At 35.6% G+C, this 25,063-nt stretch overlaps 1 protein-coding gene across 8 annotated transcripts in view; it reads right to left on the bottom strand.

Annotated features, from left to right (window-relative positions):
• ATP2B2 (ATPase plasma membrane Ca2+ transporting 2) overlaps positions 1-25,063 on the bottom strand; it is a 431,184-nt gene that overhangs the window by 65,859 nt on the left and 340,262 nt on the right. For 6 of the 8 annotated variants that reach the window (XM_074836607.1, XM_074836605.1, XM_074836603.1 and 3 more), the window contains 4 exons: positions 20,744-20,785; positions 18,799-18,963; positions 16,323-16,537; positions 14,529-14,771 (listed from right to left, as the gene is read on the bottom strand). In XM_074836607.1, coding sequence (XP_074692708.1) covers positions 14,529-14,771; positions 16,323-16,537; positions 18,799-18,963; positions 20,744-20,785 — 665 coding nt within the window. The remainder of the gene's footprint in view (positions 1-14,528; positions 14,772-16,322; positions 16,538-18,798; positions 18,964-20,743; positions 20,786-25,063) is intronic. The other 2 variants (XM_074836606.1, XM_074836604.1) reach the window with 1 other exon arrangement.

Here is a 25,063-nt window from a genome sequence, read left to right as displayed (position 1 = left end):
TTTGTTAACTATGTAATTAATTGAACTGGGCACAGTGCAAGGATTTCTGGTTCCAAATTATGAAAACATTAACTGATAACTTTTTATAATTAATAATACCTTTTTGTAAAGTCCTGCACATGTAACTGAACAATACTTATTCTAAGTATCCAAACATTGACATGTATGTTATACTTGTACCTTCCAGTTCATTAGCAACTCCATAATCAAAAGACGTGAGTTATTCCTTTTCATTTCCCGATCCATTTTGCTTCTCTAATTTGAAATTTTTCCTTTTGTAATAAGTAGTCTACATTTCAAGATCAAAATAATTGAAATAGAATGCTGGATGTCTTTTATTTTAAAAAAAGAAAAATAATTTTTAAAAATCTCCCAATTCCAAATGACAACAATTCAAATTACAACAGAGGTATATTAATACACCACATTACAGTGCAAAGAATGAACTCTGCCTTGTTATGACATTACTGATTAATCACAGTTATGATTAGGATACTCCACTCTTCGTGTTTCCAGATGAATTTTACAGACACAGATTTTCCTTCACATTTTCCCCAGAAGCATCTTGGTATATTTATTATACTATAAGATGTTATTTGTCTGTATGTAGGGACTTTCATATTGTTATTGATCAAAACTATTCATATCTTCCCTTAAAATGTATCACTTAATAACAATTTTGCTCTCAAATTTTGAAAACTATGTATTCCATTTTCAAATCTGGACACTAAAAATCCCCACTCGTGTCCTTTTGCAGAGTCCCATTCACAGGGAACTGGCAATTGTTAAATTTATACTAGTGCCATTCCAGCTTTGTTTAAGTGCAGCAAGAGCTGTTGACAAGCAACCTATATAATCAAAATAATTATACACAGCAATTGTTATTAACTTACTTTAATTTACAACTCATTTACTTTAAATGTAGTCTAAGTACAAGGTTTCAGTTCTAGCTAACTATAAAGAAAGAAGCAAGAGCATGTTTCTCCCCTATTATCAATCTTGTTAGAACACAGACCACAGTGACAAATGTGTCATTTCTAAACCAAATAGATTAAAATTAATAACAGATTAATAGATTTTATAAATTTCTGATAATTTGTTCCATATATTTGGCAAATGCTCTATTTCCATGAACGTTAAACGAGCTGAACATTTTTAAGTGCAAAAGAGAAATTGCACTTATTTGCAGAATTGTAATTGGCACCTCCATAACGACAACCCAAACATCTGCTACCTTGTTTTAGATCTATTAAACTGAGGTTTTACTGCATGCTGATATTAGACTGGCTTCATGAGTGTTGCAGACAAACAGAGTGTTGCAGAGAAAACAGAGACAGGAGACAAATTGTATAATGTTGAGCTGATCAGGTAGCGAAAATTCAATTTCAAGGCAACATCTGCAGTTTAAAAAGTGTATTTCCAAATTAGAACCAATACTAGGGATTTACATGGGGTTTGCTATCATTAAAAGCATTAACGCATCTGTTTTAGGGTTGAAACCTCATCCTTTCGATTTGAGGAAATAGAGATAATGGGGTTTTTTTAGTTATAGCAGAGATCCAACTAGAAATTGTACATTTGGAAAATGTCCTCTGAGCCACTTTAATACATGCTTTAGTCATCTATCAACAGTCTTCTCCCTAGCATCTCAAGGCTTTCCCTCACCAAGGTTGGTATGAAAATCTTATTCAATGTTTCTGAACATGTCATTACCAAAACTCCACTTACACAATCTTCCTCACTTTTAATTACATAACTCTTTTAATCAAAATTAATCACATTTTTTAAAAACACCTCCACTGATAGTTTGAAGCGCATCTCACACATGCTCTCTACTAGCCATTGAACATTAATTTCAGCCACAAAGTTGTGAAACACACATTATGTATTCCATGTTATCTAAATATACCAACTCTCATTTTAATTTTCATTCTCTTCTCTAAACTTTTTACTGATTAGAACTGGAAATCTCGTAGTGCACTGTAGACATTAAATCATTGTTTTAGGCTAATGAATTGAAAAAAAAAACCCCAGTGCCACTATCCGAAAAATCTGTACTGTGATAATGATCATATTGTATAAGACTTTAATCATTACATTAAAAAAACAGAAAATGCATGGCCTGTACATTTGCACATCAAAAGCCTAAATTTCAACAAAAGAAATAGCATTTACAGGTAACTGATTTGCACATACAGTCTTCATTTGCACAAAACTTACCAATACTTTAGATTTTCTAATTTTCTATTAAATATATCTCACATAGGAAAACTAAATTTCTAGAAAGACCAAACAAAAGCAAAAATTAGTCTTAATAGTCACTGTCTTTCTGATTGTAGCACAATTGCAAACAATTTCTATAGTTTAAGGAGCTAAATTTAGTAAGTGCAAAGCAAATGTAGCCACATGAAACGTAAAAAGAAGTTTTTTTCTCTTGACTTAAGCTACTGATTATAGCCCATCATAATTATAGATGTCTGTTAATAGTGCTCATTTCCAGAGTAAGGAAAAGGGTTCTTCAAGCATCCATTTCTAAATGAGTCTAAAAACACTAACAGCAGCTATTTCACTTATCATACAAAATGTACTCCTCTTTAAATCTATACTAGCACATATCAGCTGAAATTATTTTTAAATCGGTTTTGGTTAGTTAGGGGTTGGTTTTTGGGGAGGCAAATGCATGAGTTCAAGTGTATATAGTACGTTATAGCAATGCTTATCTAGTATTTGCTCAGAGGGATTTTTTTGCATGATTGGTGGGGTAATGTTTGAGATGCATTATGAATTCAGTCCTCTGGCCAGTCCCTCTTCTTGTCAGGATACTAAGAATGATGCCTTTGCTGGGCAGAATAGCAGACTGCAAGACTGCAGCCAATTTTTATCTGATTATTCATTCAGAAGGAAATGGGACAGGAATGATGGAGAGGTTGAACATCCTGTCCTTCTTTACAGGAAAATTCTCCCAGAAAAAATTGTCTCTCACCTCTTCCAAATACAGCACTGAGCACTGTCAACCCTTCTTTGAAGGGAAGTGTAAGGTAACTTAATTCTCTGTTCACTTGGATAAGTAGAAACCACAGAAAAATAACAATGGCATAAGAAATACGCAGTGGAACTTTTTAACATGCTTAATGCCTTCATTCAGTATTATGAACAATGAGCTACATCTACACCTACTGCCCAACACACATTCATAATTTCAGATGGATGGGATGTCCCAGTGTCTCCATAAGGACTTGCCAGTAGCCGGCCATACTCCTTTGCTGTGTGTGTTTGCACTTAGACACGTGGGACAGGTTTGTAGTAGTACTTATTAAAGTTGTCCTCATTTTTCTAAAACTTCCTCCTAGAAGCTTAATTTTTCCATGCAAGGTGTCTGACAAAACGGGTCTGTCATTTCTTCAGTGATGCTAAGGAACAGTACAGTTTTGACTATGCTACAATACTCTAGCAACCTCTCTGAAAACTTTCCATTTCCTCTGCTAGACTCCAGCTGGGAAAAGGATTTTATGTAACAGATGCCTTCTGCCTTCTGTCCATCAAAGTCATATGCCCCTGAGAAATCAGACCCATCAAAGTCATATGCCTTTGAGAAGTCAGTGCCCCTTGCAGTTTGCTCAGAATCTGTGGTTACAGTTCTTCAGAATTCCATCCATTTTACAGATTTTTCCGGCTTAGCTGGCACCATGTCTAAAAGCAGAAAGGCCATCATTTTTGGACACCTTCCCACACTCACTTGTAAATAACACAGAAATATGATTGATTGGAATCCAGAGGAGCCAAGAGCTTCACGTACAAGAATAGAAAACTGGAAGCATGAAAGAAAAATCAGGACTGGGGGCTACCTGCAGAAGAAAGCAGGAAGTAGAATTTAAAGCACAGTTTTTCTACTTGCTGTATATTTAATACCAACCTTCTAGGACTAGCTGTGACTTAGAAGAAAAGTAAAAATTATATTTTGCTTACACTAACAGAAATATAACAAATCTTATTAAGTGCAATTTCATTCACAAACAGTAATGCCAAGTCAATTTAAAGTCTTTTTCAAGTCTGTAAAGTCAGTCCTGCACATTTATTGCTCTGAAATTAGAAAGGTGTTTTCTGTCATATACTTCATTGCTGATATGTTGTGGGTTTTCTGGGTTGGTTCTCCCCCAGAGGAATAAACCACATTGAAGATCTGAGAGTAAAAAGAAAACTTAGTAAAAACTATATTTTATTATATATTTATGTAATATATATCTGAAATAAAATTAATGCCATATTTCATTGAGGTGATTCACCCACCACATATTTTCTAATAAGCCTGTTTGTATATCTTTGATTATAAAGCCACTCCCATTTTCTATAAAATTGTGATTATCGCATTTGAAATTATTATCTTCCTGTTCCTGATGCTAGGGAATACAAAGAAAACCTACATTGAAACAGATGTGCCTGAAGTAAGTGGTTTACACCCACTCATGTAAAAACAATAGCTCCCATCAAGAAAACATGCTCCCTGATAATATCCCCTACAAAGTGTTAACACTAAATTCTAACCAGCATATCAATCAGCTCCAAAGTCTGATGACTTTATCCCAGTAGGGTATCATAAGCATGAAAAGAAGTACATATTAAAATCGTTCATTGTGCCAACATATTTTATTTAAAAAAAAATGCGTCCTAAAAATCATCAGACAACAATAAGCAATATTTCTGTATCTAGATTAAAACACTTGCAGGAAATGTTGACTTTTAAAGGCTGCATTCATCAACAGGTGTATTTGGAAATAGCTGGCAGTTATCCCTGTAAGTGAATCATCTTACGTCAGTACAAGATGAGTGGAAAACAAGAACATGAAAGTAAGATAAATAACATAAAAGAAAATCCTATGCAAGGTAATAGGACAAACATTTGTTGCATCATAGCAAGTTTAAAATCTAATTTACTCATTTTCATACAAGCAAGCAGGGGGAAAAAAAAAAGCTAATGTGGTAAATGATATTATAGTTACAAAAACTTCCAGGTGACTGTCAGTCCTGTTTATAATCTTGCAGTGATTATTTATTCCAACGGGAATAAATGGTATCTGCAATTACCAAAATGTGAAGGCAAAGGACGGTATTAAGGAGCTGTTTATTACCTTGTTTTCTATCACATGAAGAAAGAAAATAAAGAACTATGATTTCTCTCTATCATAAATTTTTAGCTAGTATGGGAATAATTTGTCATGCTACATTCTACAGTGCGGGATTATTTTATTTACCCTTCTTCTCTTCCTACGTTTATTTGTTGCTGAGGCAGAACAGCCACCTCTTTCTTTGATACAAAAGGAGACTAGGAACTAAGGAAAAGAGTTGTCAGGAGCTGCAGTCCTCCTGTTGCCAAGTTTGTTTACAATTACAGTTTACTGTATAATGAGAACTTCAGTGAAAGAACTAGCTCTGAGCACATTTATCTCACCTTCTCTACCTGTAATATTTCTGCCATATTGTGGGGAAATCAGCCTTGCCTCTGACAATCTGGCCACTAGTGAAAATATGCAACCTTCCAGAGTTTAACAATGTCAGTAGCAGATTTACAGGACAGCCCTGCTCTGATCTCTGCTCCCTAATCCCTCTTTGCTTAGGTAAATCCATCCCACAGCCAACAGCCGAGAAGCTTTCTGGGCAGCTAATTCCATTCTACCCCTTACTTAAAACTCTCAAAAAAAGGAGACTTTATTAAAAAAAGCTTTTTGCTAGCAAGACAAAGCCCCTGCACCCCGAGGGCAGAAAGTGCGTGACTGGGATAACAACATGTCTGATGCTTTACACATTCAAGTAGTCTTTTCTAAACACAGTTATTTGAATTATTAACTCAGTAGCTAATTTAGTGAGAAAAGCTATATTTGTACCTCTTATTATATAAAAATTCAATGACAAGTGATGTGTGAAGATCATTACTCTGCTAATTACCATTCCTAGAAGCAGAGACAATTAACTACATGATCTATTATCTCTAATAATTATTATTTACACAGTAAATAATATGCACACCATAGGTTGGTTTTTTCCTGCCTAGCTTATTCTGAGAAAATGCTTACCAAAGACTTTGTGAAAAAGTTTAAAAGAAAATATTGTTGGGAATTTTTTTTGTGATAATCTTCTTGCTTATATATAGAAAGATACTTTGACCTGCATTGTCTTGTCCCATCTATAATGTATATCTACATTATACAGTTATATAACATTGGGAACAAAATATGGAAAATTAGATAAAGTTATAAACTTACCTATAATGGTAATAATTTTGCCTATGAAGTAAAAAATCTTACAAAATATACACATTTTTAGAAATCAGTTCGATCAAATTTAAATCAAGTAAAATACTTTTTAAATTTTAAATGGCTCAAATGCACCATTTAGCTGGAGATTCAGAAATGCTCCAGACAGTATTTTAATGTCATCACGTGAGCACTTCAAAAACAAGAGCATATACAATTTTCACAAATTTCCATTACTAAACGAATGTGCTGAAAGTAGCCAATAAAAGATTTACAGTACTATCCTTTTCCTCATAAGACAGCCTTACTGACCTAAATCCAACCCTACTGAGTTGGAAGATGCCACCCTGAAAATCATGCATTGATTTTCCGCATGATTTTCTGCAAATAAGATTCTCCTCTGTATTTCTCCTCATACTGTATATTTAGTAATTTATTGTACCCCTAAGATTTCAGAACACAAACTGGAAAACCTGGAGCAGAGCTTCATGAGTTCACACAAATCCATTTGTTATTTTTCAGACACTGAAAAAATTAGTATCTCTGAATTACTACACGAGTTGATCAATGTAACAGTTGAGGATTTGCCTCTCAGTACATTTGTCTGAAATTTTCTGGATGGCTTTTCTAGAAGTAGAGCGTTTTGCCATTCCAAACATATTCCATAGTGACAGCGCAGGGAGATGATTCAAGCCTGTTGCTCCCTCCTCTTGCCTCCCTCATCCAAAGCCACATGCCACTGACAACAAGCCAGTCCAATGTTGTTACACTGGCTAGATTGGAAGAATTCATCCCAGATAGGTTTCTCACTGTTTACTCATTTCCGGTATTATTATGTAAGGATAAAACCTTCCACAGATCTATCCTTACAGCAAATGGCTGTCAAATAGCACCCATCCTCCCCATCCTTAAAACACAAATTATTGAAATGCTGACACATTATCTAAAGGTAGAATTTATTTTTGAGCATTGCCTGAGGAAAGAAAGCAGAGGTAAAAAAAAAAAAAACATTACGAAAGGTGGTCTCTGCTCAGACTGTGGCCAAAATTCACTCCAACCCTTCTATACCAAAATTAGTAGTGCAAACCTCCCTGTGGACAAAGCTTGCAACTCTGTGTGGAAAAAACATGAAGCAGTGAAACAGGGAAAGACACACAGTTGTGAAGGAGGAGCGCACTGTGAAGAATATGTGCAAGCTCTGCTGCTGCCAAGTTATAATCATCTTTCCTCCTTATATTACCATTTTACCTTTTTCCTGCTCAAAGTGCCCTCATTGCAGCATTCTGTTTTCTGGAGTTCTCATTCTTTCTTCCCCTGCCTCTTCCTCCCCAGAGCTGACCTGCTTTCTTAGAGGCAGGTCAACCCTGATGGACAACTTGCCTGTCTGTCTGATAAATGACCCATCTTTCTCACAGACTTCAAGTCAACAACTGCCGCTGCCAGTTATATTTGCGGCTTAATGTTAATGGTAGGAAACTACAGAAGGAATAAAACAAGAATTTAGGCCAAGCCATTAACTTGGGTTATCATTTAATGTTATCATAAATGAAAGCTTTCCTCAATCTATCCTTATTAATTTTTTTTAACCACTTCTGTCCCCATTTCTGTCCTCATTTTTTGTGTATGTGTTTTTGTTGGGGTTTTCTAAAGTATCATCTATTTTAACTTAAAACATTGTTAGCAGCAATGAGTAAACCAGATAAAATAAAAGATGACCTCAAGCTTCATGTACAGTAAAAACAAATGGCAATTTTATCTGTATTTTAACACAAGAAACAAAGAGCTTGAGAACAGGTTTTAAGAAAACCATACCCGAGAGTAAAAATATCTTTCCAATTTCAAATATCAAAATAACTAAAAATGTAGTTTGGAGGATAAAAACTATTTTCTCGTGGTTCTCCTTCATTTAAAGAGAATTCTAGTGACATCCAATAGCAGGTTCATTTAGCATGACTGCCCTTGGCAGACAGCTACAATAAAGTACAGGCTCTTTTGCTGTTGCCTCAGGAAATATAAATTCTGATGATTTTCTGTTGATAGGTATGGCATAATCTGATCTATTGGCTTTGAGCTTTGTGTAAAAATGAAATAAACAATCTTTCCAAAACAGTTAGGGGCTCATTCTTCTATCCCATTTTGAAAACAAGACTTCATCTAAATACAAGACACATAAATATATGTATATACACAGATAAAAGAAAAGGTCTATGCTCTGTCAGACAAGCATTAGGGAGCTGCAAGCAACTACTGTTAAAAAGACAGGACATTTCAATCCTCTTTTCCATCCCTGATAACTTTAACTATTAATGTGGGGACATGTACAGAAAAATCTATAAACCAGCCTACTACTACTCAAATTTTTAAATGATTCAGTAGGAAACTTCCAAATATGCATATCCCCCAAAACAACTTTAAAGCTATTTTCAAGAAGGCCTTACTATATTGAAAGTGATGAAATTATGAAAGGTATAAGGAAATGACAGTAAATTTCTGTTGACTAAATACTGTGTGTGCATATATGTATTGAGGCAATTTTTTAATCCGGTTAAAAAAATTTTAAAATAGACAAGATTAATTCATGTATTTCGTAACTGAAATCCAGTCTTTACATTTGATTTTTTTTTTTTTTTTTTTTAAAAAAAAGGGTAAGAGAGAAGTGTATTTTGAACTTTGCATACCTTTTTAGAGACCATTTCTGACAGGAACATTATGTCTCCCAACAACCCAGATAGCTGTACTTCTTTTGGATCCACATATATCCTTCACAAATAAAAAGAACCCTTCACCTGGCTACTACATCCATGTTCTCAATACCCACAGTAGGTTTTAATCCATTCCTACAAACCAGCTGTTGTGCTAAAATTTTGTTTTCCATTACTTTTACCATTTCACTTTTGTAGAATGTGATTTCTTTTATGGTTTTCATGTATTATGGGTTACCTACTTGCTCTGCCAGCCTCCCTCCACCCCTTTTCTCCAAGAAAGTATGAAGTGCATTCATTCCAGTACTCTGCATCAGACAATCAGTCAAAAGAACTATTTATTCTTAACAATAAGATTTTGTGCCAAAATCTCTTGAACTGCTTTCAGTATAAAGAAGTTAGAAATTTTGTTCCACTTATTTTAACAAGATTGTTCATTATATATTCAGGAAAAAATAATTACACAAAGCAAGAAGGTGAATTAACACCTTCCTTTCTCTCCTGGTAAACCTTAATGGCTGTGTCTATGTTGCAGCTCCATCCTAGTGCTATGCACCAGGTACCCCTGCAGCCAGCCTGCGTCTTCAGCATCATCCTCCCACGGAGGGTAACCATTGCTCTCCCCCAGAAATAACTCCTCTCAGGGATGCTTGTGGGGCATCCCTGTTCCTCCCTGCTGGGGTTATTTGGGGCCCTCAAAGCCACCCCTGGAAGCTTGTGAGGAGAGGTCTGTCTGAGCCTACAGTGAAGACCCTCATCTAGGGCTGTGGTTGGAATTTGGGTGCTGGCAGCAACCTTGGTAACTTCACCATTTTCCTAGACAGATATTAGAGTGTCATGTGCAGGTGTTCTGCCATACAATAAACAGGTAACATTGCTTTCTCTGTTCTGGCTGCAATAAAATGATCTACTTTTTTTTTTCTTTTTTTTGCTTCATTTGCCCCTTGAGGCCTTTTTGTTCCAAAAGTTTTACAAGGTCACATTCATTACTTGACTAACATTTACTAATACATAAACTAACATATATTTACTTCACTTCCTAAGTTGGCAGGAGCTGTGCAAGGGAGCGAATGTTTTGCATTTTAGTGTGACATCTCTGTCTTTTTTACTCCAAGATCCTCAGTTAAAGGATGCTGCTACACTGTGCCACATACCGTGCAACTGCAGTAAATGATACTCCACATCGTCAGAACTGAAAACAGTCCTCCTGATGCAGATCCAGATATTCACCTAATACAGGCATAAGTAGCTTTTTCGCTCCCTAGGCACCTATCAAGTACCAAATGAAATGGCTGTGTTAGATCCTAACAATAACGGGTTCAGCTGGGTCTTTTCCACTGGTGCTGAAAATCACTCAAATACTAATTGTGATCTCTTCTTAATGAGAGCACACTATACCCATCCGGCAAGCATGTCATCTGTGCCCTCTGACAGTTTTCAGGAAACTGGAAGAAGAAATACTTTTCTAATTAAAACTGAATTTATGCAAACCAGAGCTCAATAGGAGAGTTCAGATCGCTAGTTTTGGTATTTGGAGTCTCTATTTCAGTATTGCTCCAAGATATTCAAGGTCAATGTACTTCTGTTCCAAGTGCAATCAAAGTATTCCCAAAATGCAAATTTAGCTTTCAGAGTAAGAGATGCTTTACAGTCCTCATCACAGCTCACATGCAAAAATGTATGAAGTCTAATTTTTATTTCCATGTAGAAAAGCTATCTAAAACATGAACACTGGAAAAGAAAGGTTTTCTGGACAACAGCTTCACATAAACAGCCTGAAAGCAGCTCTGAAGCTAATGGAATGCAAAAATCAGCTCACCCAGTAACTTAATCCTTGGAAAGCCTTAAAAAGAACTATATTTAATGATGCTATTGTTCAGTTGGAATAATTTGTGTTTAATTTCTCAGGGAAATTCAAATCTTTTATTCCAAGCAGTGATATTATTTTCTTTTTATATTTTTATCAATGGTTCAATTGCCCCTTAATCAAAAGACAATGCAAGAGGGAATATTTCTCATTCAGCAGAGCATCTTGACTAATTTTATGGTCCCATATGTGATCACTCTGAACAGAAGTTCATACAAAGCGCAATTTACAGCATCCACATAACTAGATAGCTAAAAATAGAATATGAAAAATTCAGTCTTAGCGACATAACACTTATATGCCCTTTGGGTTTGAGCTGATATTCACAATTTGATTAAATATGCTCTAAGAATGAGTGCACAAGTATGCATTCAGTATTAGCAGCTAGAAAAATAATTCTGTGTACTTCATCCTGGAAACAACTCCCTTACGTATTTTTTACCGTATTTATTTAAGATTTAAAATGAATGTGGGCTATGGAACAATACCTTTTATCTTAAAATTTAGCTTAAGTCTGTTATAAACCATGAATAAAAATAGCTCCTCTGATACCGGAGTTGTTATTCTCATGGGGTCCATACCACAAGGCTTGATCTTATGATGCTGCTATAATAGCTAAAAAATCCCCATTAATTTTACACAGATAAGTTCAAGTAGTCATCTGATATGCACCCAGCACAAAGGTGACTTCCAGAGGATTTAATCCATTTATCAATCTTACAGAGAATTCGTCCCAAATCTAAATCAAAGCTAAAAAAAATGGTGAAATGGTGAAATATTGACTCTTTTTAATAGGCACACATACCTAATTTTTTGAGACCAAAGTGAAATTTTAGAACTAATACTGATGAGAAAATTTTCAGCTAAAGGAAACTACTACTGTAAGAGAAAGACAGAACATTAAACTTAATATTACAGATGCATCACTCTGGAAAGTCTGATGCCTTCCCATGCCTTACAGAAACCTAAATCTAATCTGAGATTCAGAGAGGGCGAACTGGTTATGGAAGTTGAATAGAAACACTTTGTTACTGTGTTTGATCTCAAGCATTCAAAATAAACAGCAAAATATAAACCAAATGAAGCACAGCTGACACTGAGTCTTGCTCTGCCAGTCACACCTGATTTAACTACCAAGCAATCTGCCAGCCCTGTGCCTTGTTGTTTCTTAGGAATGAGGAAAATTCTGCTGACATTGGTATCATTCTCTCAAAGCTCTCCCAAAGTCAAACTCCATAGTGACAGCTAGGACTGATGCTGGTGACTAGCATTACCACTGCAGCAGTTATACAAACACAAATTTATACAGCTACCTACTATCCTTCATCCCAATTTGTCTCTATCAGATTGTCTTAAACCCAGCCTGTGTGTTGAGGATGTTTTATTCTATTTCTCTTTCTACAGAAGGAAGTACCTAAGCTTACTTAAGCTGTAACAATATTAAAATAACTAAGATCTATGTTCCTCTCCCCAACAATCAAATGTTATACTGATTTGTGTAAGCATGATTTATCCAGCAATAGTAAAATATTCTTGCTAATTTACAAATCATAGCGTGGTTTGGGTTGGAAGGGACCTTAAAGCTCATCTAGTCCCACCCCCTGCCATGGGCAGGGACACCTTCCACCAGCCCAGGTTGCCCAAAGCCCCGTCCAACCTGGCCTTGAACCCTTCCAGGGAGGGGGCAGCCACAGCTTCTCTGGGCAACCTGTGCCAGTGTCTCTCCACCCTCACAGGGAAGAATTTCTTACTTATATCTAATCTAAATCTATCCTCTTTCAGTTTAAAACCGTTACCCCTCATCCTATCCCTACACCCCTTGATAAAGAATCCCTCCCCACCTTTCCTGTAGCCCCTTTAAGTACTGGGATGCAGCTATAAGGTCTCCCCAGAGCCTTCTCTTCTCCAGGCTGAACACCCCCAACTCTCTCATCCTGTCCTCACAGGGAAAGTGCTTCAGCCCCCTGAGCATCTTTGTGGCCCTCCAGGACCCACTCAAGCAGGTCTGTGTCCTGATGTCGGTGCCCCCAGATCTGAACACAGCACTGCAGGTGGGGTCTCACGAGAGCAGAGCAGAGGGGAAGAATCCCCTCCCTCACCCTGCTGCCCACACTTCTCTTGATGCAGCCCAGGACACGGTTGGCTTTCTGGGCTGTGAGTGCACATTGCTGGCTCACGGTCAGTTTTCCATCCACTAATCCTTCTCCACAGGGCTGCTCTCAATCCATTCATCACCCAGCCTGTTTTCGTGCATCCGATTGCCTCAGTCCATGTGCAGGACCTTGCACTTAGCCTTGTTGAATTTCATGATGTTTGCAAATTAGATTACAAAAGTCTCTACGATAAAATATCCACCCTGAGGTGTTACATAGCATTTACACTGAACCACCTGGGAATGGAAGGGCCGTCTTTCATTTCAGCTACCCTGGTTGATTTTGACCTGGACAGACCATAGGAAAAGGCTAGAATAAGGTCCAGGATTCACAACTGGTGCTGCCAGCTGGATGCTCACAGCTGAAACTGGTGCGTAGCTGAGTAAGCTGTGCACTTCCAGGGTATCTGAACTCAAAGTCAGGAAGGCTAGCTCCAGCCTCAGTTGACTAGAGCTATTTATCTCTGCAGTGCAACAGAAGAGGTACACTCACATTGCTGGCTGATTTCAGCTGGAAGGTGGCAACTAACAGTATCTTTCTGAGCTGATGAAGCATTTTTGTGAATCCCTGTCTGCTCTTGATATAGGACGCCACTCAAGCTGCCTCAGGGGCTGGTTCTCCCCACATTTCCTTTCCAGCGAGCTTTCAGTGAGAACACAAGAGTGAGTGCATCACAGCACAGACGACTGAAGCGCGCCTAAGCTGTGGCTTGACTTCAGACACTGACCCTGGCTAAACAATTCTCAGGAGCATTCATTTCAAAAACACCTTCCCATAATATCCAGATATTTACTTCAATACATGCTCCAGCACTCAGCAGTATTTCACCAATTGTTTTCTGCGACTGTGTTTTAAAAGACTACTTTTAAAATAAACATGAAGTGCATGCAAGGCTATATTATGCAGCTCAGCACAGAGCTATAAAAAGGACAATACATAAATACATAAACTAAAAAAAAATGTATTTGTTCTGCAATATTAAGATTAAGCTTGACCTTTCAAAGAACAAATCTATTGGAATTGCAAAAGTTTCTGGCCTCGTAATTAGCTCTGTACATAAGAATCTAATGCCACAAGCAAACAGGATATTACCATTTTGCCCTCCTTTACAGACTGAATAAAATACTTCTGGATGTAATTCACTTGAAGCCAGAATGAATAAAGATCATTAACCTCACTGATTTAACCAATCCAATTTGTCCTATTTGAGAATTAATTGAAAGTTCTTAGACACACAAAAATAATTTTACACATATGAAGTCTCAGTGAAAACTAGTTGTGTTAGCAAATTTACCTGCACCAAAACTGGAACATCCCAATCTAACAACAGCAGAAGTTTTTTAAATGTAGCACGGTCTTGTACTTATAAGTACATCCCTATCCTTAAAAGAAAAACATAAAATATACAGTTTGTACAGCACCTGTTCTCATTTTGATGACCTCAACAGTATTTAACACTTCATAATCAACAACAGAGTGTTAAGGAATTAACATTGCTTAAAAAAATTACAACTCCTCCTGCTATGTTTCATTTTATTGACAGAAGCAGCCTACTTACCAGAATTTTTGTAGTGTAAGCACTGTTGATAGCAATTGCATTAACCAGCAAATCAAGGGTTTTGGCAGGTAGAGAATCTGGGTCAGGGATCTCTTTGTAGTGGACATCACCAACATAGGCTTGGACGACCGTCATCCGGTTGGTTGTTAATGTCCCTGTTTTGTCGGAGCAGATGGCTGTAGCATTACCCATAGTTTCACAAGCATCTAAGTGGCGGACCAGATTGTTATCCTTCATCATTTTCTGAGAAAAAGCAAAAGAAAAAACCTTCAAGATTTGCTTTGACAGATTTTTAACATCAGTTATAAAAAGCAAAAATGTATGTATGTACTCTTGTTGATGAGAACATTATGCTCACTAAACCAGACCTTTGATCGGGGCAAATAACCCAAGCCCTAGTTACAGACAACCAAGCAGTGACTATCCCTGAAATAATTTTGCCTTTGATAAGCCAACATAATTCCATCATTTTTTGCAGTATATATACATTTTAAAGAATAGCTGGAACAGCAAAGATTAGCTGAAGAAAGTGAGGATAAGAGGATGTTTTAAATCAGTATTATTATAGCAAATATTAGATTTTTTTTTTTTTATACTTTTTCCAATGTCAGGATGTTATCCTGCAGCACACAGAGGGACTATACATTTTAGGAAAGAAATAAAGAAACCAACAAGCAAAAAAAAAAAACCAACCCCACCAAACAAAAAACCCACAACCCCACCCACAAAAAACCACCATTGTAGAGTACTCCATTCCACAGTGCATATTTTTCACAGGACGCACAGTCATCCTGGAAATACATGTTATCCTTGTTTATATGTTTTCAATATTAAAAAAACTCCGTGCCCAATCACCTGACACTTACTGTCCAACCATATCTTATACTCCCAGGGCACAACATCACCAGTTGTACACAAAGCTGTACTGCAGACTGATACTGCAAATACAGATGCACATGAATGTTCTGCATGTGTCAGATGAAGGACACAAGGAGAACTGGAAAATATTTTAAAAGCAGCTACAGTCTTTATTAGCAAAATCCCATGTTTGAGATGCGCTCTTCTTTCCTAATAATAATGATGTTTGGCTACATATAAATCAAGCTATTCCTTCGTAATGTCCTTCTGTTAATTTGTTTACATAGTAAATGGAACTAAACTTTACAAAATCTTCATCTAAGAATCCCAGAACGTTTAAATAAGGCCCATCTGACTAAACTGCTAAAATAATCTGAGAAAACTCCTAGATAGATAATGGAGTAATCCACAAGTCCAGGATTTTAATCCTCTTTAATTTTCTAAAAGAATCATTTACATTGGCTACAAAGACCTGCAACTGCGTTTAAGAAAAGTACATGAAAGCTCCAGTGAAACTGGAATTTCTTTGAAAGGTGTCCCCGAAGACTTCAAATCCTTGTCAAAACTTTGTACTGTTGCACAAGAAAATCTGAAGACAAAGTTATTCTGTACCAAAAGACTGGACTATTCTCATAGTAAATTCTACTCATTAAGTTCCTGGTAACCTTACAGAAAGGTATTTCTACTAGTTGATATTCCTCCACTGTGTAGTTTTAAAGATATGTATTAGAATACATATGTACTTGCATTTTTGTCAGAAATACTTTCAATATAAAGCCAAGTTTCACTTTAAAGAAATTTCACTCTCATTAATATTTTGAGCACATTAATCTACAGGCAAATTTTCATCAAACCTAATAAAACGTGAAGACTAACTCACTAGCAAACTCAACTGAACAGCATTTTTCCCCCACAATTATGTTTAATGTTTCTTACCTTTACAGAATAAGCCAGAGAAATAGTGACAGCAAGTGGAAGTCCCTCAGGAACGGCAACCACAAGTACAGTAACACCAATAATGAAGAATTTAACAAAATACTGAACATAGACAGGAGTGCACTCAGGCAACCACTGTTTCTTGTTGACCACAAATGTGTCAATGGCAAAATATAGTACCAAAATTATTACAGTGATGGCAGACATCACCAAACCTGCAAATAGAAATAATCGATTACTATAAAACAAAACACAATTAAAACCATGCACAATTAGAAATCTACATTTGAATTTGATATGTAATTATTTTCTTATTCTATGTGACATTTTTCACCAGTACCAATAATAATGATGATGATAAATTTTGCAATGTAGAAAAACCACTACTATAATGCATTTTCAACCACCACGCATTCCAGTGAATAAAGAAACACTGAATTCTACAGAACAGCTGAATCATACTGCATTAATTTTTAAGCACCATCTTATTTCTGCCTTTAAAACTTCTCAGTCACCCTAGTTCAAGAGGAGCTCTGCTGTTGCTAAGTTTTTCCAATTTAGTACATTACTTTGCCTGGTACAACATTTATCTGTCCTTTTAACCTCCACCTTTTACAAATGACTACTCTATATTCAAACATTCATCTTTCTTTTAAATAAGTTTATCTTAAGGGGCTCGAGAAAAGGAGTCTCCTGTAGTTTATGTTGCTGTAGAAAATATGTTAGAAAAGCCCTACTGACGTGTCTGGCTGAATACAATGAGGCAATACTGCAGAATCATCTACAGAACAGATTTTAACTGTTTTTCTTGAAAATGTGATAAATAACAGTGTTTCCAAGGTTTCCCATTTCAAAGGGACATACGCAAACAGTGCACATTTTTATGAGGAGAGGCTGAAAAGAGGTACAACACTGACCGCACAGCACAAGGGACACTAGTAAATATTTCACAGAATTCACAAAATATCTCAGGGATTTAATATGCTCTCCCAATGACACAGACTTTGCTAAGATAGCACTCTTCCTCCACAATTTTGTTCCTGGATTTGAATAAAGAAATAAAAACTCCACTAGAACATCTATTTTGCCTTGCTCTTGGTCAGGTTTCTATGAAGCAGTTAAGCCTGCATTTCAGAATAAATTAATTTCTCTCTAACAAGATCATAAAGGAGAAGGAGAATGCTGTGAATTTCATGCCTTTAAACTGAAATTTAAAAAAAAAAATTGGTAAGCTGAAGGATGCTAAGGTTGACAGGAAACAGATGAGTCTGGGGGATCACTAAGTTCCAGAGGATAAAGGAAAATCCATTAAAATATTGTACAGGCAAATACTCATGATGACACAAGACATCCCCATAGACTGCCCAATGACAAAGAAAAACCAAACGAGGTAATGATTAATTAATTTAATTCATATTACTTGCCACATTATGGTTAGAAATCCCTATACAATTACTTTAAAATTGATATTCACATGCCTGCCGAAATACCAAGGAGAGTAATAATCAGAAAGCAATGTAGAAAGGTAGTTAATCTAAGAAATTAATGATCATGAGAAATGAAGTGGTTATATATCAATGCATACTGTTGTACAACTAGCAACAAATCAGAGAAGCTTGAGGAATACAAAACTGGGCAACGCATGAATTCGGATATTAAAGACATGATAACCATACATTCCAAGTCATGCACTGTTCAGGCAAAGAGACAGAAGTGGCATCATGGGGTTATGTGACCAGCTAAGTGCAATGCACTTAAAAAGGAATAAGGAATAGCAGGGTAAAATACAGACTGGTAAAGAAGCATGAAGGAGATTGAACAGTTAAGAATCTGTTGTAGGGCCTCAGCCCTACAGGGCTCTATCCAGGATCTGATCTGATCTCTATCCAGATCAAGATCTCTTTAATAGCACTAGAAAAATGAACCTAATGACCATTATGTCATTATGGAAGATTTTCGCTTTCTACCTACATGTTGCAGATGAACTGCTACTTATAACAGTAGGGACCAGATGGTACTGGATACAAGAGTCAACAGATGTGTCATATTTGGGTAGAAGGCAGGAACATGGATATTAAGAGAGAAGAAAATGATTTCAGAATCCATAAGAGGGAAATACTGTGTGAGTGATATTTTGAGATGAAATTAGAGATTCTGAAACTGTGTACTCAGAAGTTCTAAGGGGAAAGGAAATCAAATATGTAATTACTGCACTTGGGAATATTGATTATGAGAAAAGCTACATTTCATTTTGATTCAAATATTCATTACGCTCCAAGTTGCCCAAAGCTTCCAGTTTCTTGACAGTCAAAGCTAAGTTTCAGAAGAACAGATCTTCAATACCACATACTATCCTTAAAACAGTATTATGACGACCTATTTCTAAATATTGCAGTAAAAAAGGTCTATCCCTTTTAAGAATAATTTGCTTTAAAACCCTTTGTTGCTAGTATAACACACTGCCATTCAGTCATACCTGCTTTGCCTATCTGGACTGCCAGCTTGGTCAGCTTTCCCTGAAGAACAGATTTTTCTTTCTTGTGCATGTTGGATTTCTTCTTGTCTTTGTCATCTCCCTCTCCCCCTTCTGCGCTCTTCAGTGGCTGCATCTCCATGGCAGCAGCCCCATCCTGCTGCTTGGCTAATAATGCAGAACAAAACTGTTACTCCAAAACTATTCTTTTTTATCTTAGTGTTGATACTTACTGAATTCAACCAGCAACACCCGTTGCAGGGGCTGATTGCAACACAAATGATTGTAACTACGCATAGAATTACACTTCGCTTCCATGGCAGACAGATGCCCCTATGAGACCCAGTGGGGTTCTGCAGGGGCACAGATGTACAAGGATACCCATGTGCACTCCATACATACGGGGATATGTACTGCGCTGTTTGTCAAGTACCATGAAAACCATTGATTTTTACTTATTTTTTTTTAATTTTTTAAGCCACCAATGACATTCTGTGTTATACACATATATATCATTTAATGTCTTGCAAATTGCTTGGCAAGTAACAGTACATCGGTACTGCAGGACTTCCTAGAATAGCAGATCTCAAATGATTGGGCAAATAGTCTATATTTCTCTAAGTTTTAGTATGTCTCATATATTACAACGCACCCTTATAATCACATTTTTAATGAAAACATTTTAAAGGTAATGTGGTTCCACAGATGATCCGTGCACCAATTCTCTTGACTGCATGGGCACCTCAGTGACCAGTGGACCATACTTTGCAAACCACTATTCTAGATAATACCACACTTCAAAAGTTTCCTTAGCATTCAGTGTTCAAGTAACTTAACCATCAGGTCCAATGGCGATACCATCATCATTCCACCATAAAAAATGCACAAAATTTAAAGGCTAAACCATCCTTTCTTGAAAGAATGCTATGGCTAATATAAGGAAACTTTATTTTAGTATCAAAGAGAAAGACATGTTTTTTAAAAGCAATGACATTCCAGTTTATATATGTGTATGTGTCTGTTTTGTGTTGAACACAGACATAAGTAAATTAAATAGAATGAGATGAAATAGCTTTGCTTTGATATTCATGAACAGATTGTACAAAACCATGCTTATTTGACCTGGAAATTTAATTCATCTATCTAACCTTAAAACTTATTAATTTAATGTAATTTTATTTAATAGTTTTGTACCATTAACTACTGAGTTTATCTATTCAGTTTCTGATTCATAACCTTTGCAATCTTAGTATTATCTGAGAAAAGAAAGTTATAGTTTAATTTACTTATTTGGCATAGCCCAAGGAAATCACAAGAGCTGTGTTTCATATAATAAAAAGGGAACCATGACTTTGCTTCAGAGAAAGCAAAATATTTACTTCAATTTCTTCCTGAGATTGTATATTAAATAAGAAACTCTTAAGATTCTTAATCTTCCTGCTATTTACCCTTATAATATTCTTTTATATTGCTAAATAACCTCTTGGCTTTAAAGTTGCCTTTTGTTATTGCTTTACCTTCTCCCTGCAAAAGAAAATATGTCCGTACAACGCCATTACACACCAAAGATGACAAGACATGTCAAGAATAATGTTGGAAATTCACTAACAGCACAGAGCATACATAACTTGCACAAGAAAAATGAACTCAAATGAGCTTTGTGACATGAAAGTATCATCTATAAATGGCTTATTAGAAATACTGATCTTGGCCTATCCTAAAGATGTATCTGATATATCAAAATTCTGTAGAAGTTACAACCTCTTTGTTGTTTTGTTTTGTTTTTTTGCTGGGTTTGGTTGTTTGGGGTTTTTTTAACATTCTGTTTGAACGTAGGGCCACTTTTACACACAGGCACAAATCACAAATTTTCGTTTTATTTTTTAACAGAATTTATCTACACGCTAAAAACAAAATCCACAACCTCCTTAATATGAAAGAAGATTACCTTTGTTCTGGCTGTTCTCCATATTCCCATCCTGCATTTTGCCTATATGATGAAAAATTTCAACAGACAACAGACAGTAAACAATCTTCACCCAAGACAGAACATGAAAATGGGAATTTAAATAAAAAGGGCAGACAAAAGTAATGAGCATGTTACAGATACTTATTTATGATCAGTAGCCATTGTTACCATATGTTTACTTAGAAGCATGGACAACTTAGCTGGACACATTCAAGGAACTGCAGTCAAGTCAAGTTCGATGTTGCAACATGTAAAATACTAAGTACCAGCACATATTTTTGAGCAAATTGCGTAAATTAAGAGGCTGAAACTAATAAAAAGAAGCCAGTGGGAAGCAGAATTTGAATAATATTCCTGAACTGAAATTTCAGAAAGCTGGCACACACCAGTATAAAGTACAATTTCCTTAATGTATTCCAGAATTAAATTCATTATTTTAGAAAACTAAGACAAAATATAAATAACAATGTTAATAAATATAAAAAAAATAAAAATTAAACCAGATACGGTTTTTTAAATTACATCTTCCCTACTTGGCTGAATTATTTAGCAACTTACTCCTGTAAATACAAGTGACAGGTGATCATCCTATATTCAGATTTATCCTAAAGAACAATTTGCCAAGTGCATCTGTAATTTCCAGTTTAGTATTTTAGCTACATATAGTCTTACCATACCAAAATCCTTATTTGATTTTTTTAAGCCAAAAATATATCATTTGAAAGTGTGTGGGAAATAAAAATGGCAAAATACAAATTAGAGCATACAAAACTTTGGTATTCAGAATAACCAGTAAACAATTTGAAAGGTATTCAAAATTTCTGGCTGGGTTCCCTTATGAAACTTTCACAGTGATACATGAATTTATCTTATGGAAAAGACTACTTGAGTTTTATAAATATTACATTCAGAATGGATGACATTCTCGTTTTGTAGTTGCATATTGTATAATTTTGTAGTTGTGTATTGTATAATGCACAATAAAAAATAACACTAAGCAAAATTAATAATTAAAACACCTTTACAGGATTTTTGACACATTCTAATAAGAAATATATCAGAGTTCATTGAAAAATGTAACAGCAGTTAAGCCTTGCTCTTTTGATTTCCTGCAATAATACAGCTGGTACAATAAAGCAGCAGAAATTACACTTCAACATGTGTATTAATTTTTTCACTCTATGCTGTGAATAAATAGTAGCAAAATTGAAAGGCTAAGATGCATTTCTTGCATGTTTGTATGTTCAGTAATTGGGAGATCACTAAAAACTTCCCTGTCAAAAAGAGCAAAAATTACCAAATTTATCATCATAACATTTCACCCCTGCTAATATACTACAGGCACCGAGAAATTCAAAAGCACAGAATTACAGTAAAGGATGTCTCACTACATATATTCATCTCAATACTCAGATGGATTACTAAAGTATGCTGAAGTAAACCATTTAGCATCAACTACTTGTCTATATTTCTAACTCTATTCCCACCTTGGCTATAATATGACTTTTAAAAAGGCAGTATCTATCTTCCAAAGACTTATGTTTTGCCATGAGACATGAATCTATGAACCTGACCAAACCCAAGTTCATTTTCATTGTGAAATTTCCTTAAAAATTTTTGCCTACAGTGCATAGTTCATATCTGCCTAATGGCTATTTTTCTTAGAATGGTTTTTAATAAAGCTAGTGGAAGTCTAGAGATTCTGATCTCTGGCTAGAGGATTAAGCCTTCCTTAAGAGCTGGAAAACATTAATTTAGAGCAGACAGTCTGCTCTATAGTTCCTTTTTCAGAATACAATTCAAAACCTTCAAGCAGTAGAATTGCAAATTCTTCAACTTAAAAAAAAATCCAAAAAAAGCCCAAAACCATGACTTTCATAACTAGCAAGCACAAAATACACTGTTTTTTCTATGTAAACCAAAGTATTTAACTTTATGGTACGTATCTGCTATTTATTAGGGGTATCATAACTCTTGTAACGAATTACACTAACAATTCATCTACCCCGGCCACCTAAAAATACCAGTATACAAAATGGACAATTGTTAACAACAATGTAAACACAGGTATTTAGGAAATAAATTCTTAACCTTAGCAGCTACTGCATGTAGGTTACTGGAGGGGGGGAATCAGGGGAGAAGTCATCACAGCTAGTTATATTCCAATCATTCAGATAAAATAACAAAGAATTGGTAATTTAGGTCATTATGATAAAGAAAAGAAAGCTGTAAAGGATTTATTTGCTCCCGTTCCAAATAATTTTAAGCCTGCACTTGGCTATAAAATATGAACAAAGAAAGAAATTAAGATGATAGAATCACTACTGCTGAGAGATCCTTTCTCCTTTCAGTTAGTGCTAGGACCAGAAATACTATCCCATCTTTCTGACCTTTGTGCATTGTTTAGAAACATTAAAAGGATGAGTATTTATTAATATTTTGATAATAGTTTTATATATAATTCTTCACAAATAGTATATTTTACATAATTTTGCAAATATTTTCTTCTTTTTGGAAATAAGTAAGTAAAAGAAACAGTGTTTGGGCCCTGAAATCTGGAGAGATTCATCCGAGTTTATTTTTATCACTTTTCTGAGCAGGGATGAAAAATCAGGAGGTTTAGACAAGAATATGGAGCTTCCTAATATGACTTGTATTCTGCAGTTGCTTTGAAGGTTTTGAATTTGAATATAAAATGTTTTGCATGTTGCCTTGCCTTACTAAAATTTCTGTCTTTTGGAACATACCCATGGTACCATCACTGCCAATGTTCTTACTCCAAAAGACAGTTACTTCTGCAAATAAACTTTCCAAGAAAAGACTCCCCCCTCCTTTACCTCTCCCAGCCCTTTATGAAGAGTCAATGAGACAGAATAACAAAGACTTATCACTGTCATTAGAAATTATTTGTACATTGGAGTAGCTGCTTGGAATCAGCTGAAAAAGCTAATTGAGTTATGTCCTCACGTGCCATGATAGAGGAAAAGAGTATAAAATACCCTACTGATTTTCCAAAATGTCTCATGTTGCAATAGTTATAACCCTCTTCATGCCAAGTCAGTTATATTCGGCAGCTAGTAAGAACAGACGCACATTGCAAATCTATATATAGGGGGAAAAGTGACATCAAACATATCTGAAGTGAATCATTAGGAATTCTCTCATGCAGTGTGATATCAGAGTCAATGCATCAGTAAAACACAGGTTAATTACAAAAGAAGAAATCTGATTCCACTGTATCAAATAGGAAGTTTTAGATAATTCTTCTAAATAACTTCTAAATAACTAAATAACTTCACTAAATAACTTCACTTAAAATTCAGAAAATACTTTAAAATGTATTAAAACTGCAAATTGCCTTGCAGGAATTGAACAGTAGTGTACATACGCCAGAACTGACAGAATTAACAGTAGATGTGAAGTATTTCAGCTGAGACATTTCTCTGAGCCTGGTATGGTTATTTCTACATCGGAATATAATTTTAAGTAACAAATTCTCTGAGTACCAAATGCCAAAAGTAACCCAACAACCCAGTGTGGAAATCCTGATTTAGGAATTGGGGAGTGCTCTACTGGATAATGATAAGCAATCCTTTCTCTAAGTAAATCAAATCTGGAGCAACCGAGCTGTAAACAGTGATTGCTGCTTCCCATATTTTCTTTTAAAAAATTTACCTTTTCTAAACACTGTACTTTAAAATTAGACAAATTTCTGTACAAATTACTACCTTTCTGTAAAATTTTCTGATCTGTTTACAACCTTAACTTGTAATCTTTTAAAAACTGAACATAATGTCCATAGTCTTAACAGAGACCATCAAAAAATTATGTATTTTAATCTCAGCAACTAGAACCCAACAGAATTTATAACAGTTCCTGCGACACAACAGATAACAGGCTGTGTCACAAAACTATAGGAATTTATCACTCTAAGTTCACTGACTGAAAACAAAATACTACTTTTGTGTCAACTATATACTGACAACTAAGACAATAACAATATTTTATCTGAAATGGTAACGTGTTGATTTTCAAGTAACAAGCAATAGCATTTCCTGAGCTAAGTACTTTTTCAAGCATGTAATTTTTTTTTCTTATTTGAAGGTATTTTCTACAAACAGAGGTATTAGACTTTAGGTAAAAATGCTTGTTTCCAATCACATCTCAGGGACAATTCTCAGACATTACTGAAAAGATTCATTTCATCCAGACTGAAAAAATATCTACATGAACTTGGTCTCCTTGCTTTAGAACTCACTTTATTCCTTCCTTTCTCCCCTCCAAACTCCCTCCAAGACA

Source organism: Strix aluco, chromosome 11, assembly GCF_031877795.1.
Source record: "Strix aluco isolate bStrAlu1 chromosome 11, bStrAlu1.hap1, whole genome shotgun sequence".
NCBI classification, from domain to species: domain Eukaryota; kingdom Metazoa; phylum Chordata; class Aves; order Strigiformes; family Strigidae; genus Strix; species Strix aluco.
This window is presented reverse-complemented; position numbering and strand designations above follow the sequence as displayed.